The sequence below is a fragment of the Toxorhynchites rutilus genome, chromosome 2 (genome assembly GCF_029784135.1).
Source record: "Toxorhynchites rutilus septentrionalis strain SRP chromosome 2, ASM2978413v1, whole genome shotgun sequence".
In the NCBI taxonomy this organism is placed as follows: Eukaryota; Metazoa; Arthropoda; class Insecta; order Diptera; family Culicidae; genus Toxorhynchites; species Toxorhynchites rutilus.
In genome coordinates, this window is record NC_073745.1 from 55,182,518 (window position 1) to 55,198,642 (window position 16,125).

At 40.3% G+C, this 16,125-nt stretch overlaps 1 protein-coding gene across 9 annotated transcripts in view; it reads right to left on the reverse strand.

The window, feature by feature from the left end:
• LOC129765451 (uncharacterized) overlaps nucleotides 1-16,125 on the reverse strand; it is a 134,809-nt gene that overhangs the window by 18,450 nt on the left and 100,234 nt on the right. For 8 of the 9 annotated variants that reach the window (XM_055765799.1, XM_055765791.1, XM_055765795.1 and 5 more), the window contains 2 exons: nucleotides 15,728-15,790; nucleotides 15,075-15,376 (listed from right to left, as the gene is read on the reverse strand). In XM_055765799.1, the coding sequence (XP_055621774.1) occupies nucleotides 15,075-15,376; nucleotides 15,728-15,790 (365 nt within the window). The remainder of the gene's footprint in view (nucleotides 1-15,074; nucleotides 15,377-15,727; nucleotides 15,791-16,125) is intronic. The other variant, XM_055765800.1, reaches the window with a different exon arrangement.

A 16,125-nucleotide genomic window follows, 5' to 3' on the forward strand; every position in this document is an offset into this window, starting at 1 on the left:
CTTCAAATATTTTAAAAAGGTGTGCATCTAAGTTCTCGCGCTTTCCCTAGTCCGTGAATAGTTTAAGGTGAAGGCGGAAGCTAGCCATTGTAGTAGTATAGGTGAGCCCACGTGTAAAAATGGGGTAATAATGTTTATGAGAGAAGAGCAAAGCACACGTAAATAGATCAATTCACTTATCAGACTGTGTGGCGCTTTATTAACACGAGTCTTTGAATACATTTGAAAAAAAAAATAACAATTCAATACTAAAGTAAAATGTATAAACGATATGTTCCGAAGAACAATTGCAAATATAAATATATATATATAGAAGGTGCATTTGCATATGAAGTAAAATTATGATTATACGCGAGCGTAACATGAGCAAAGTTATAACACATGCGAATTGGGGCTCTTTTGGTTTTAACAAGTTCTTCCGCATAGTAACTCGATGTCGATGATTCCTTAATATTTTCCTTCGTTGATCGTATTGTTTTCACATATTCGCGTTGGATAGCCTTAACCCTTCACTTCGTTGGCCGAGGCATTTTGATTGAATGTAATACTTTTCCGTTTACTGTTTTTGAAAGCATAGGCAGCCGTGGCAGTGAGCTCTGCAATACAATTTCCTCACCCAATGTTAAAGTTGCTAAAACTTACATTATAGACTCATTAAACGTAAAAACAATAATTCTATTGATATCAACACAATTTTATTCTATTGATTTACATGACACGAAACGCTATGACTCAGGAATAACATTTTATTAAGTGGTTTTTATATCTGTTTCGATGATGTTGTCTGGCATCAGTGTCGAAAAAATAACAATGCTTTCACCAATACAAACAAAACCATAGCCGAAGATTGAAAAATGAAAATTTAACTTTCAGAGCACTAGCTCGAGTTTTCCGACGTTTTTCACTATACAGTGCGACAGCAGATAAAAATTTAATATCTTGTGAGTAATCGATTAGAGTTTGGTTGATAATACTTGATGGGAAATGTGCGAAAACGATAATTTTTTTCACACTGTTTCGCAAAATTATTGATTTTCGGGCGAGGGGTGAGGGAGGGAGATGAAAGAAATGAGCGCCATTGTGGTAGCCATTTGTGGCTAGTTTCCACCTTCACCTTAAATTAATGAAAATTGGAAGAATTCATATTTTCCCATTTTCCCATACATTTGTTCCGTCCCTTTATGCGCGAAGAGCAACGAATGCATCAGCGAGGTGCAAAATAAATTCGTTTATTTACGCTCGCTCGGACTGCAAATACAACGTCCGTTCTGCAGATAATGTGGAGAGAAGAAATATTGCGATTTAAGTGCCGCGCGGTTTTCAACTTTTAATAAATTTATCGAATATATAGGGTATAAATAACCCATTCGCTATTTCAGTTGATAGTCTCAATCCAGCTAGCGAGCATGATGAAGCTGCGAGTTAATTTGACAATCTGATAAAATCGGGTTTTTATGGCTTGATTCGCAAAGCCGTGTCCCTTACGCAGTATTAGCATTCAAGGGTCGATGCCCTTGTCAGTGCTACCAAATATTTATACTGAAAATCATTTTTAAATTTCTATACTGTTTGTTCTCGCCGGCAATAATTTTGCACGTTAACAATGCAATCTTGTCTAGCACAACACCATTCTATTATTCTGACAGAACCCGAATAACGTTACAGTAAAAATCTTAATCTTTTGAGGCCTTCCATGAATCACCCAAATTGAGAGCTCATATTAGTGAACCGTTGCTGACCCAGACCATGTATCATCAATGGTGTCGGAGTGGAAATCGTGAACTTCCACCGATTACTCGCAGCAGTACTAAACGCACACACAAAGCGTGATGAGGTACTTTCTCCCGCGAATGTAATGGTCATATATACATACTCACAACCAAATTGTATGGAACAATTCAATAAAGTTACTAGTCTGAATTTATATCTTGAAGATAAAACACGCGTTTTTCATTTTTTACCCGCATTTCGCTTACGACAGCTAAATCTCCACGAGTCGAAGATTGATTCCAACATATTGGTCCTTCGAACCGGATAGGGACCGTCGGCGAATAATTTACGCGTTATATCCGTGAATTTCCTGAATCTCTATCCGGATAATCGATCCTAGAGTAGTGGACGAATAATAATCGCAATATGTCGAGAAGTGATAAAGCTAGCGTCTCGGACCAAGCTCATGAAGACAATGCCATTGTATTCGGTAAATTATTTCGCGAAAAGAAATCGTTTGACGCGCGGTTGAAACGAGTTGATTATAATGTGAAGAAATTTTGTGAAGAAGGTGAAATTGACGACGTAGACATCCAATCAGAACTGGAAAGTCTACAAAATATATGGAATGGTTATCTTAACGTGCATAAGCGGATGGTAAATGTATGTGCCGATAGTGAAGTGGATACGGTTCTTGATGAAATGTCCAATTTCGAAGAAAAATCGATCGAGTTAAAAACCACGCTTCTGAAATTATTGCGAAGAGTCGAACAATCCTCGACACCGCATGGTAGCCACGCTACTGCACAAGTTGGCGCCGACGCCATTCAACAATTGGCTGAACAGCAAGCAAAGTTTCTACGAATCTTTTCATCTACTTTCACCAATCAATCACTAAACGCTACAACCGCTACTGCCAATAGTGATGTTAAATTACCGCGCGTGAATATTCCAATATTCAGTGGAAATTTCCTCGAATGGCAATCGTTTATCGATTTGTTCGAAAGCTCAGTGGACAATAATGCATCGCTACCAAAAATTGTACTTTCTGAAATCTAACCTAGCTGGTGAGGCAGCCTCGCCAATATCGCACCTCCGCATCGAAGACGCCAACTATTCTACAGCGTTACAAAAATTGAAGGAAAGGTACAATCGCCCGCTAGAGATTGCCGCACAGCACATCCGACGCTTTCTGAAGCAACCAACGTTGACATCAGCTACCGCAACTGGACTAAGGTCATTGCACGACACTTCTGATGAAACAATTCGTGCTCTGAAAGCCATGCAACGCGAAGACCGTGATGTTTGGCTAATGTTCATCATCAAGGAAAAATTAGATCCCGAAACACGGCAGCAGTGGTATCAAAAAAGAGCAGACATGGATATCAACGAGGTCACATTCGATCACCTATTGAAATTTGTGGACACCAAAGGCACCGCACTACAATCATTATCAACCAATCCCAGCGATCCTCAACCTTTGACACCGGCACATATGCTCATCGGGAGACCACTCACTACGGTTCCAGAAGCCAATCTCTTGGAACGCAACATTTCTTCGATGTCCCGGTGGATCTATATCCAACGACTCGCACAGGAGTTCCGGTGTAGATGGCAAGCAGAATACGTTCGAAACCTGCAGCGTTTAAGCAAGTGGCAACAACCATCGTCGAACATAAAGGTTGGTGATTTCGTGCTCTTAGTGGACGACAATGCGAAATCAAAGCAGTGGCCATTAGGACGGGTATTTGAGGTCTTTCCGGGCGATGATGGTTTGATCCGCGTAGTATCACTACAAACAGCAAACGGAACGACGCGTCGAGATGTGCGACGAATCCGTGTCCTGCCCATTGACGATGACGAGTTTGTACCAGGTAGATTGGGAGCAGAAATTCCCGATCGGAATTTGGTGGGCGGCATATGTCGGAGTGGAAATCGTGAACTTTCACCGATTACTCGCAGCAGTACTAAACGCACACACAAAGCGTGATGAGGTACTTTCTCCCGCGAATCTAATGGCCATATATACATACTCACAACCAAATTGTATGGAAAAATTCAATAAAGTCACTAGTCTGAATTTATATCTTGAAGATAAAACACGCGTTTTTCATTTTTTACCCGCATTTCGCTTACGACAGCTAAATCTCCACGAGTCGAAGATTGATTCCAACAAATGGTAACAAGTAATAATCGGATTGCGCAATGTCTGGACACTTCATTTGAGAGTTCTCAAGTAGGTTCAAACAGGTTTTCAATTTGGGCAACGGTTACGAATCGACAGCATACGAATGCACAGTCAGAAATGCAATGCAGTACTTAAGAATGATAATTGGGTAATTCGGGAAAGTCATTACATGAATTAATAAATGGGGGCTTCAGATTCTGGGCTGGTCAGCTTGTTTACCAGATCAAAACCCTATCAATGACTTACGAGGAGTGATCGTACGGATAGTAGATGCAGCTTACAAGCAGTATGAGTGATTTGAAGAGCTTAAACGAGCAGTATCATCTGCGTAGAACAAGATACATACTATACGAGGGTCACTATTTATATTTCGGGAATAAGAACAAAAACAAATAGTTAAGCTGCGAATATATTTTTATTGTTTTTCAAAGTACTCGCCACGATGATCGATACACTTTTGCATGCGCTTAAACCAATTTTCAAAGCATTTATCCCAATCGACACGAGCCTTTTTTTTTTGAGCGATTGTCAAATTATGTGGGATCCAACGTGAACATAATTTTCGCACAACTAAGTGTTCATGTAAAATCGCATATATGCTGGTGGAACTAATGCTTAGGGATGCCTCAATCTCACAAAAGGGGTCATGACGATCTTGCTTAATCATTTCGTGCACAGCATCGATGTTTTCTGGCACTACAGTCGATTTTGGACGACCTTCACGAAACTCGTCGATTGATTGACGCACTCTTGTTGTGATAATCCACGTCGAAAGTCGTAAAAAATCATCGCACGAAAATGTTCACGATTCAGTTCCATTTTTTTTGCCGAGACCAAACTTTCAACTAAATATAAAATAAACAAATAGCGTCCGTATGACAAAATGTTCTGAGTACGTATATCGTCAAACATGTCAAACTTTACGATGGAACTGTCAGATGGACTCACATGACATCAGTGTTGCCAATTCCCGAAATATAAATAGTGACCTTCGTAACATGGCGCAGCTTGGTCGAAACCAACCCAAATGTGTTATTTGAACTAATTGATATCTAAAGATGATCTACTAATTAGAAACATATTGTAATTCATGTGAAATTTATGTTAATTTTGTAAAGGAGTGTCCATCTGGTTTAGTTTTTTTAGTTTTGATGTGTGAAAGAACGCATTGTTCTGATGAAATCGCGTGAATTTGAGTAATCCGACGACACTTATTTGTTCTTATTATGTTGCTGAAGATTGTGGACAATCTTTATAGCTGTGTACCATAGAATGTTGTCTGTACTTTCCTTTGAAATAAGTTTTTCCGGAGAACAAGCGACAAAACATTTTTCAGTATGGCTCAACTTCCATGTTGAAGCATCTATGTGGTTCAGTATTCAGTCCATACGAATAGATCTTTGATTCGTCATTTGATGCAATTCTATATAGGGCTTTTGAGGCACCGCTATCGAGTTTTATGAGCGTTTGTTTGCACCAGTATCTTTTTCGTAATTTTGTCAAATTACAAACCGTGAGCAAACGAGAGCAAACATTTTTTGGTGATCAGATTATGGTTCTTGTTTCGATTTCACAGTACGCAACATTGCGATCTCAGATTATTAGTTCTTTAGATTCGTTAGTCCTGCGCTTCACAGAGGTATAATATGGGGCTTCATCATTGAAAAGGGACGTAAAATGATCGTTGCTTCATAGTCCTCGTCGAAAATTCTGATCAGGCGTCGCACGAAAATTTTCCAAGACTCGCTGTTACCAAGGCTATATCACGTAAATTGAAATCCGCCGTTATTTGATTTTATGTAAAAAAAAAGTTGAAGGAAAGGATCAAAAATGTACACAAAAATATCATTAAAGCCATTACTACCCTTTTCTTCTGTTTATTCAATCATGCAGAAGAAGACAAAGAGTCATCATGCATCATTTTTGAACACAAGTCTAAATAGTTAAGACCTGCATAAATATAAGCCTCAGTCAAATCAATCTATGAATACAAAAATATATTATAGATAAAAATAGCATTATCTCCTTCGTTACCACGTTGTCCGGAACATTGTTTGTAATAACTTTATAGCCCTGTTAGATCGCGACTACTCAAGCTATCATAATCTGAATAACGTGGGTACACCCTTTCGATCTTCTAAATCAGCTGACATTTAAATTCATTTATTGCATTTTCACATAACCTAACAACATACTCCATGTTATGACATCCTGGACCACAATTACACAAATTGTTAGTAGTGAGACCTACACGATAAGAACATGAATTGAGCACAAATTGATTGGACAACATACAATATAATATAAAATTTATGCCTATTATCGGTAAATGGAGAATAATTCATTTTACACATTTATGAGCTAACGCCCGAATTTAGGCAAAAAGATTGCTCTTTGCGTCGGGGAGGAAGCGAGTGGATAGTGCAATCAAAAGAAAACATACCCAATTAATTCGTCAAATTGTTAACTTTTTTTCGCTACATTCACTGTTCATGTTCCAAGAAAAAAAAATCTGGATAAATTGTCTAATGATATATAACACAACATATGTCGCAATAATCATTTTGAGTAATATGCGTTTGAAAACTCTTAATAAATCGTTACATTTTTCGTAGAGTTAGAAATCAAAGATATAGTCCAATGTCAAAAGGTTCTATCCTTATTCTTGAGAGTATAATCCGCCACGATCTACAACCTTTTACATATTTAAGGCAGCCTACGTATTCCTCTTCTGAAGAACTACTGGTGTTTCGAACGAACCATTAATTTCAGCCAAGCCATGCGTCATCTATCGGAACAAATGGTAGCCGGAAGCAATCCGTGATAGTTTACGTAGTGCTACTACAATAATGATCGATTCTGTCAAAAACCACCTTCAGGTCTGTGTTGATCACATCTACCTGTGTATTCTTTTCAATACCTTCGGAACAGATGGTGATGAAAACCAACTGATTCGTAAAGCCATGGAATGAGCCAAGTTAAGATAGGGAAGAGCCAAGCAAAACAGTACCCATGGCAGTACTGACTCTCTCTACTGCGTGACGATTTGATCGCAGGAGATCTTAATGTCAGGCATGAAATGTGGAACGACCAAATGCATAACCGAAATTGCATTATCTTGACGGTGAACTTCGAGATCGGGTTCTATGACATATTGGCCCCGAAGAGCCCAACTGGAATCTCTAGACCCTAGAGGTCGATTTCATACTTCGAATATTCCTATCCACCATAGTCATCCTCGAAGTCCCTGTCGTCTTCGAGAAATTTTCGCCCGGTTCGCCACATTTGTGTTGTTCTACAATTTTGGTCAGAATATTTTCAGTGCTCTCGAGTGATCGGATCTTTGATCAGTCATTCAGAACAGCTTAGTTCCAAAGAAATCAAGAGTCACGACATGCTGACGACCGTAGAATTCGTTTTGACGATTCCATTTCAGAGCGGTTGAATGAGGTCATCTACCCCGGATTAATACTAGACAGACAACTGAGACCAGATCATATTGACCAATTCATCAACAGTTATCGAGTCGTTGGATCCGTCGATACGCAAGTCATCTAGATTGAACCTGAAGAACTTATCAGCTATCAAAAAAAGAGAATCAAAACGCAAAAGTAATGCACGAAAGGACAACCGAATCAAAAATGATCCACGCACTAGCATGTGTTCAATGTAAGAAATGCTGGATCTACCGAGAGCACAATTCTACGACGTATAGCAGACCTGAAGAGCTATTTTGCATCACCGGCAGCGGTATCCTTTCAGCTTATGTGGTATCAATTTGTTGATTTTTTTTAAATCTTCTTGGAGGCTTCTTGAATGGCGTTAACGTTCCCTGTGGAACTTTTGCCGTCTCAACGTATGTATTAACTAGCGCCATTTATTAATACTTAGTTGAGATTTCCTAAGCCAAATAACACGCCTTGAATGTATTCCGAGGGGCAAGCTCTAGAATACACGTGACCACAGTGCAAGTCGGAGGAAATTTCTCTGACGAAAAATCCCCCGGCCAGAACGGGAATCGAACCCGAACACCCGGCATGATAATATGAGACGCTCACCACTCGGCCACGGATGCACTATCTTCTTGGAGGCCTTCCCAGCAAAATATTTGCGATTTGCGTTGCATTAAATTGTCTGATATTTTTGAATAAAATGGCAGCTGAGGCGCATCCGTCGCTTCAAAGACGGTGATTTCAATGTTGATGATCGTCAGCATGAAGGAGAGTCAAAAACTTCACTGATGCCAAATTAGAGACATTGCTCGATGATGATCCATGCTAAGCGCATGAAGAGCTTGCTTCAACATTAGAAGTTACCCGTTAAACCATTTCCAAACGATTGCATGCGTCGGGAATGACTCAGAAACCATGATTTGAATCCAAAGGATGTTGATCTACGTTTTTTCCTGTAAACAGAACAACTGCCCAGTCGAAAAAAGGGGAAGTTTTCTTCAACGCTTAGTGAAGTCATAGATATCGATCAAGCTTCTGCGTCGTCGGCTCGGCCTGCGACGCTGCGAATGTTATGCTGTATATTTGGTGGGCCCAGGTCGATGTCATTTATTATGAGAGGTTGGCCGGACAAAACCATAACTGGGGAGTGGTATCGAATTCAATTGATGCGATTGAGCCAAGCACTGCGCCAAAAACGGGCACAATGAAAGAAGAGGCACGAAAAAGTGATTCTACAATACGTTGCAAAATCCATTCAAAACTAGTCGGAAACGCTCAAATAAAAAGTCCCACCAAGCCGCTATATTTCTCAGAGAGTAAGACGTCCGATTATTACTTGTTCCGTTCGATGATACAAGCGTAAAAAATCGCATGATTCGTGGATAGCGTCAAAAAAGGACCACTTTTACCGTAACAATATTAGTGCTCTGATAGAAATATGGGGAAACAGTTATAGCTAGCGATGGGCAATGCTTCGGAGGATTCATTTGTAACTTTTTGTTCACATCAAAGCTGCATTCTCTTAACAAAAAAAAGTCAATTGCGCAACAAATATTGGGCCCTATTGTAGAAATCGAGTCTATCGAGCCTGGCCGGGTAAGGGAGTAAAAAGTGCCCCCAAACCAAATCACCAGCTGTATGGCGAATATTGAACAGGATATTAAATATGAAATTTTGGCGGTTTATTTGAACCCCTATGTGGTTTGACGTAGGATCTATAGTGAAAAACGTACTTTTTCGTTTATATCTATTGTAAAAAACGTACTTTTTCGTTTATTTCACGCCATCCTCAAAAGCTTCGAGATAAAAATTTGAAAAAAATACTGAATGTGCATCTTACCACTTTATTTTTATTATTTTATTATTATACTACGTCTTCAGCTATAATGCTGCACAGACTGAAAACTCTTTATTTATAATAATTGTCTTATTCCATTTTTAAACATTTCCCTACTAATATCAAAATCAAAATTAACTGAGTTATTCAATAGATTGAAGCTCATTTCAAGAGGATGATTTTGTCCGAAAATAGTGCGATGTCTAGCGGTCGCAAATAACAAACGCTGGCGAGAACGTCTTGCTGGAACAAAAATGGTCATCTGTTGCAAAAGATCTGGGCAGTCGATTCGGTTGCTGATTAAGTCGAACGCAAACATTCTCCGCAGGTATTCTCTTCTTTGATATAGCGTCTCTAGCCTTATTAGTCCACACCGATGTTCGTATGGAGGTAATCTAACGGGATCATTCCACGGTAGTTTCCTCAGGGCAAATCGAAAGAAACTCCGTTGAACTCTCTCGATCCGAGCGATATGAACTTCGTTATAAGGGGCCCAGACGTTAACGCCATATTCAAGTATACTACGGACGAGACAGCAATATAATGCCTTCAATGCGTATACATCATTGAATGTTAGGTTGCAGTCCAGTACTACCCCTAAATTATTTATCGATGCTGCTGCTGTTCACTTCGTAGTTAAATTTTAGCTGTGTCTGAGGTTTGCTGAAAGAAATTATTTTGCACTTCGTTGCGTTCATTTCCATACCGTTTGATATGCACCAACTCACCACGACGTCAACCTCATGCTGTAAAGCGGCACAGTCGACCGATGACCTGATTGTTCGGTGGATCTTTAGGTCATCAGCGTACATGAGATGATGCGAATTAAGACGCTGGCTTAGGTCGTTTACAAAAAGGATGAAAATCAGCGGTCCGAGGTCGCCGGATGGTGTAGCGAAGCAGCTCGACTTTGAAGACTTCTGTTTCACGAAAGCGGATCTTCCTTGCAGATATGATCGCAACCACATGATGAGCCAACTTGGGAATCCTAGTTTGTCGAGCTTTTTCAGTGCTAAATCATGAGGCACTTTGTCAAATGCTTTAGTGAAATCCACGTAGATACTATCAACTTGGCAGCGCTTATCCAAGCTAGAGTTGAGCAGGCTCGTGTAGACCATTAAGTTTGTGACAGTGGAACGGTTTTTCACAAAGCCATGCTGATACTGTGATATCATGGGTTTAACAGCGGAGTACATTTTGTCGTGGATAAGTAGCTCGAGTAGCTTTGCCAAGCAGCAGAGAATCTAAATAGGTCGGTAATTTTTAATGTCATGAATATTTCCGGATTTGTGGATAGGTGTTCCCGCCGAAATCTTCCAGGCATCCGGAAAACCCGCTTCTGACAGCGACAAGTTGAATAGGTGGCAAACAGGTGGTCCTAGTATATCACCGCATCGTCGAATGAATACAGGAGGTAATCTATCTGGTCCGGGACCTTTGGCTGGGTCGACAGAGTTCAATGCACTGACAATGTCTGCTACCGTGAAAGCTGGACACGGAAAGTTTATATCGTACGACGGCAACAATTCCTGGGAGTCAGGCGGGGAATCAGCGTTATAGACAGATTTGAAAAAAGATGCGAAGAGTTCAACTGAGCCGTCGATATCGTCACTGTTTCTTTGATCAAAGAACATTACCGACGGAATCGACTGTGCGTTTTTCCGACTCTTGAAAAATCGCCAGAAAGAAGAGGGATTTTCCTTGACCTCGTTTTGGATTCCAAAGATGTACTCACGGAATGACGTAGATACACAGTTGTCGTAATCAGCTTCCAGTCTCCTAAGTTCGGTGCGTTACGATGTCGCATAAAACGGCGTTGTGCTTTACGGAGAACATTGCGACGATGTCGAAGCTCGACATTCCACCACGGTTGCTTGATCAACCGGCGACGATTGGTAGTGCGGAGAAGCGTATGTTTGCTTATGATACTGAGTAGTACTTCATAGAACGTGGTAACTGCAGCGTTGACGTTTAAGCCGTGAAAAATTTCAGCCCAGTTTAGTGAACGTAAATCCACGATGACGGCATCGTAATTGCATCGGTTGAAATCGAAATCTCTGTCTGCTTCTAGCGTACGTCGGTCGTCGAATGTATTTTGTGTGCTTAGAACGCTGCAGGAGGACAAACGGTTTATGATGACGGTCAGAGGGTAAAATCGTTGATGGCGCTTCGATCAGTTCTACTTCACTGCTGTCACTAACAAAGGCCAAGTCAAGTAGTCTATTGTTGGCATTTCGCACGTCAGAGATCTGCTGCAGTCCACCAGCAAACATATTTTCGGTGAATGCAAGCTCCAGCTCAGTTAACGCGTTCGTCGGTATGTAGGAATCTAAGTTTTCGTCATATGACCAGAGCAGGGGAGGCAGATTGTAATCACCAATAATCATTACATAATCACCGTAGGCTGCTCTACTCACGATTTGCTGTACACAGTCAGAGTGCGCGGCATATTTGCTGGGTCCGCTGTTTGGACGTAGGTATATTCCACACAGATAGACTGATTTAGACGAGAAGGAAAGTCGTACCGTCACTTGTTCAAGTGAGTCACTCCCATCCAGGTCAACAGTAGCGCTGGATAGAGACTTCTTGACAGCGATAAGCGTTCCGCCTCCTCTTTGAAGGTTGCTAGTCGCAGGGCAGCGATCACAGCGATAGATATCGTAGGTGGATGACAGCTCAGCATTGTTGACGTCCGCTCGAAGCCACGTTTCGGTCAATACGATCACATCATAGTCACTAGAAACGGTTACCAAGAAAAAAGTGTTGGTCTTGGTGCGCATACCACCAGCGTTCTGATAGTAGATGGTTGTCGGAGCATTTGCTCTTCGTACGGAGGAGGAAACAGTTACCGGCAGCAGAGTAAGCACAGGGACATTAACGGTTGCGTGAAGAGTAGTAGTAGGAATTCTTCTGTGACTAGATGCTGTCCCCTCTTCTGGAGCTAACGATGGAGAACGGATGGTACTTTCGGTGTGTTGGTTAAAACGGTTGGAACGGTGTTGTTGCAACTGGTCTCCAAAAAACCTGCTTCTTAATTCCGTTGTCCTCAAATTCCCGGAAGCAAATTCCACGGGGCCAGGTTTCAGTGTCTAGTGCAATGGGCTTCAGCTCGAGTGGCATCCCAATTTTGTACGACACGAAAGTAAGAGATCTTGTATCTCTTCCACGAGGAACAAGTTTAACCACTTTCAAGTTGATACTTTTCAACTTAGACTCCGCCAAATGTGCAACTTTTTCGTCAGGAACATCTGGTAAGATACCTGAAAGGTATAGCCAAAATTTTTCGGTCTCTTGCTCCGGTGCAACCAGATTTGTATCCTCGGTACAGGTGCCGACTCCGCAAATGACTTTGGCAGGACGACGGGAAGCGTTATCGTCGTCACTACCTATTTGGTTTGAGGGCACTTTTTACTCCCTTACCCAGCCAGACCCTTTCGAAATATAAAAAAAATATTTTTTTGTACCGCGCAACACTGAAAAAAATCACACATATCTAAAAAGGTGTAGGAACATATTGAAATATGAGTTAGAGTAATACTGAATCTCTAAATTCCAAAAAAAATCAAAATTTCAATATTTTTTTAGTACTTCAATTTTTGATAAATTTTTTTTTGATATTTTTTCTTGATACACCGTAGTAAGATGCACATTTATTTTTTATTTATTTTTATCTCGAAGCTTTTGAGGATGGCGTGAAATAAACGAAAAAGTACGTTTTTCACTATAGATCCTACGTCAAACCACATAGGGGTTCAAATAAACCGCCAAAATTTCTTATTTAATATCCTATACAATATTTGCCATAAAGCTGGTGATTTGGTTTGGGGGCACTTTTTACTCCCTTACACGGCCAGGCCCTTTGCTCGTTTGTTCTATTTTACTATTATAGATATCGAGCAAGTCTATAGCATTGACCGAGTGAAAGCTATCGGTGCAACTGTCAGAATTTTTTGAGTTATTTGGTTTTCTTTTTGCATATCTTCAGTGAATCAATTTGTTTTAGTTGGCTTCCCCGATATATTCCTTTGAGAAACGCTTCAGAAACGCTTAAATATATGCAATTAGCAACACAAGTTCGAGCTCGGTATGAGATTATTTCAATTTACAAAGTACGAGATTATGCTCGGTGTGATAGTGGTAGTATTTGTATCGACTTCTCGATTCAATTTATATAATAGGGTCCACTATCTCAAATGTATTTCCTAAGCGCATTCGACACTAAATAGTTAACCCTTTCACGTACAACATCGAGTCTCACTCGATATGAAATGATTGTACCAAAACGTACATTATCGAGTCTCTCTCGTGGTGCGCTTGCATATCACAACTCAGCACTCAGCAGAGTAGTGAAATTACTTGAATCGTGACCCATCAAAGCGTTTGCCTTTGGTCCGTTCTTTTGAGAATCAAATCGTATGGGAAGGGGTTAATGCCATATCAAAACGTACATCCGCATTTGTGCGTCATTTGTTTTTTTCAATTTAGAATCTCACACTTATACACCTTGTAAACACTACTCTTGGAAATTGATTTTTAACTCCATTATGTTGATGTTATGTTGAATTGATAGTATTCCGCTATCTACCATCAATTCACTATTTCACCTCTAAGAACGGCATTCGGCACGCTGCAATGCAGGGGCGCTGAGTGATGCGGTAACTCAAAATCACTACGCGCGTATAGCTACACACGCTTTGTGTAAGTTTACTTAGAAAAACGTATTGATTGCTAGATTTGCAATGCCGAACTTATCATAATTATTTAAACAAAAAGATAAACACCCAATTCTAGAGTCCTCTCGAAAGGTTTTACAATTTATTTGTGCATTCTATAAAATCCTTGTGAAGAAAATACATCGAATAAAAGTCTAACAATACTGAATGCTAAATTAATCTCTCTTTTTTGCTACATATATAAGTATTGTATATAGTCGATTACATATTGCCTTCGTAACCCTAGTGGTTTTGTTCCACCTTCTATTGAGAGACGACGCTCCTAGCGTTTATGTCCCTCACTTTTCTCTTTTATATCGATTTTTTCCTCTTCTTTTATTTTTTGGTAATAGTTTTGGTTCTGAAATCTTTAAAGTTTAGTTTGGTTGTGATGCACTCCGATGACATTCCACCGATGGTTCTTCTCTTAGCAAAAATCAAACTACACTACTATTTTTCTATTCTACTGCGAACTGTGACTGCATAGTGAAGAAGTTTGAGATCGGATACAACATTCGTAGAACGTTGTATTGAAAGAAAAAAAACGGAACGAAACAAGAAAAAAAAACTATACTAAACGTGCTTCGCGCGATTGGAATGCAATGGGTGAACAACTTATGCTTCGATAACCTAGCAGAATTCGATACTTACGACACCCTCGTGGTTCTCTTTTTAATATACACTCTTACAACTATCGCAATCCAGATCAAAACAGGTGGATGGAAATGAGATTATGTGCGCTCTGTTGTAGAAATGCAAGCTTATCCTGGTTAGCGACAACATTTCCCGTAAGCAGGCAGAGATTACATGGTTTTGTTCTTTTACTAGCCGATTGTCAAAAATAAGAATAAAACAAAACAAGTTCGCTCTAACTACGGAATACGGAACTAAAATCTAGATATTAGCTAAAGCACGAGTTAAAATGAAAAAGAGAGGTGAAATAATCCGCTAAGCGTTCTATGGTGGAAATTAATGACCCAAACGAAAGAAAAAAAACAATTCTATTAATTAGGCGCGCTAAAATATCGGAATTGCGAGGGGTTATTTTGAGATTTTCCATGGGTGATTTTTGTGCGTGTGTGTGTTTGATTTTACATCTATTTTGGGGGAGTGGTAAGTGAATAACGCAGATTTTAGAAAAGAATAATGTACATATCTCAGTACATGACCCTCACCTGAGGTAGGAAGGATAGGCTCTTGGTGCTCTCGGCGTATCGGTTGACCGCCCGCAGCTCGTCCAGGGTCATGTGGTGCTGCGAACCGGACCGGGTCGTGGACGAGGACGAATGTGACGATGACGAGCAGCTGGACTTTTGCACGTTGAAGATTCCTGGGCCCTCGAGAGACACCGAAAGCCGGGCGCAGGACTCAAGCAGCGAGTGCTCTGGAATGATGCCGAGGGAAACGGCCGAATTGCCCACGTTCGGTCCACCGGTGGTCAGCAGTGCCGGCGTCGAATGTGATTCCTCCTGTGCGACTGGTGTCGTTTCGAGATTCGATGTTTTTTTTCCCGACGATTACAGAATTAAAGCGACGTGCGATTCGAGAATGGTGGTGAAGATGATGATGATGATGGCGGAAAGTTATGCACAGATTAAGCGATATTTCAACATACACAGGGATCGGGATCGTATCGGGATGTATAACAGGGATAGGGAAGAAAAGAGAAGAATCACAAATAAATTAGAGCATTATAGGTATTAGCACTGCCGAATGGACACTGCCACATTAAAGCTTTCCTTATATACGGGGGGTAAAATAATTACAACCAAAAACGTGTTACTTTCTTTCTACGCTAAATGTTACGGTTAAGCAACCAAACACATACTTAGTCCCCATCGTTCGCATTCACACTGCAGCCAGGTTTTCTCGGTTTCTAAAGCTAGTTTCACTACACTCGATCGATGATTGGTTGTTGTTGATGATTGGTTGTTTATTACGTTATTAGTAATGGTAGTTTTAGGTTATGATTCAGATCACGATGTCAGTCCGGGGTGATATCAAGAAGTAAAAAACGAAGGGAAGAAAAAACGGGAGAAAGAAAACAAATAAATCACCATTAGTTCGTTGTTGTTTTCAATTAACCAATTCACGTTTGGTGTTTCGATGGCATGAAACCGAATCAACGGAAATTGCAAACGTTATTAACTATACAAAATTAAATTTCTCTATCAACTATCATCAATGAAATTAGGCATAAAACAGTAATCGTTAATCAAAACTGCC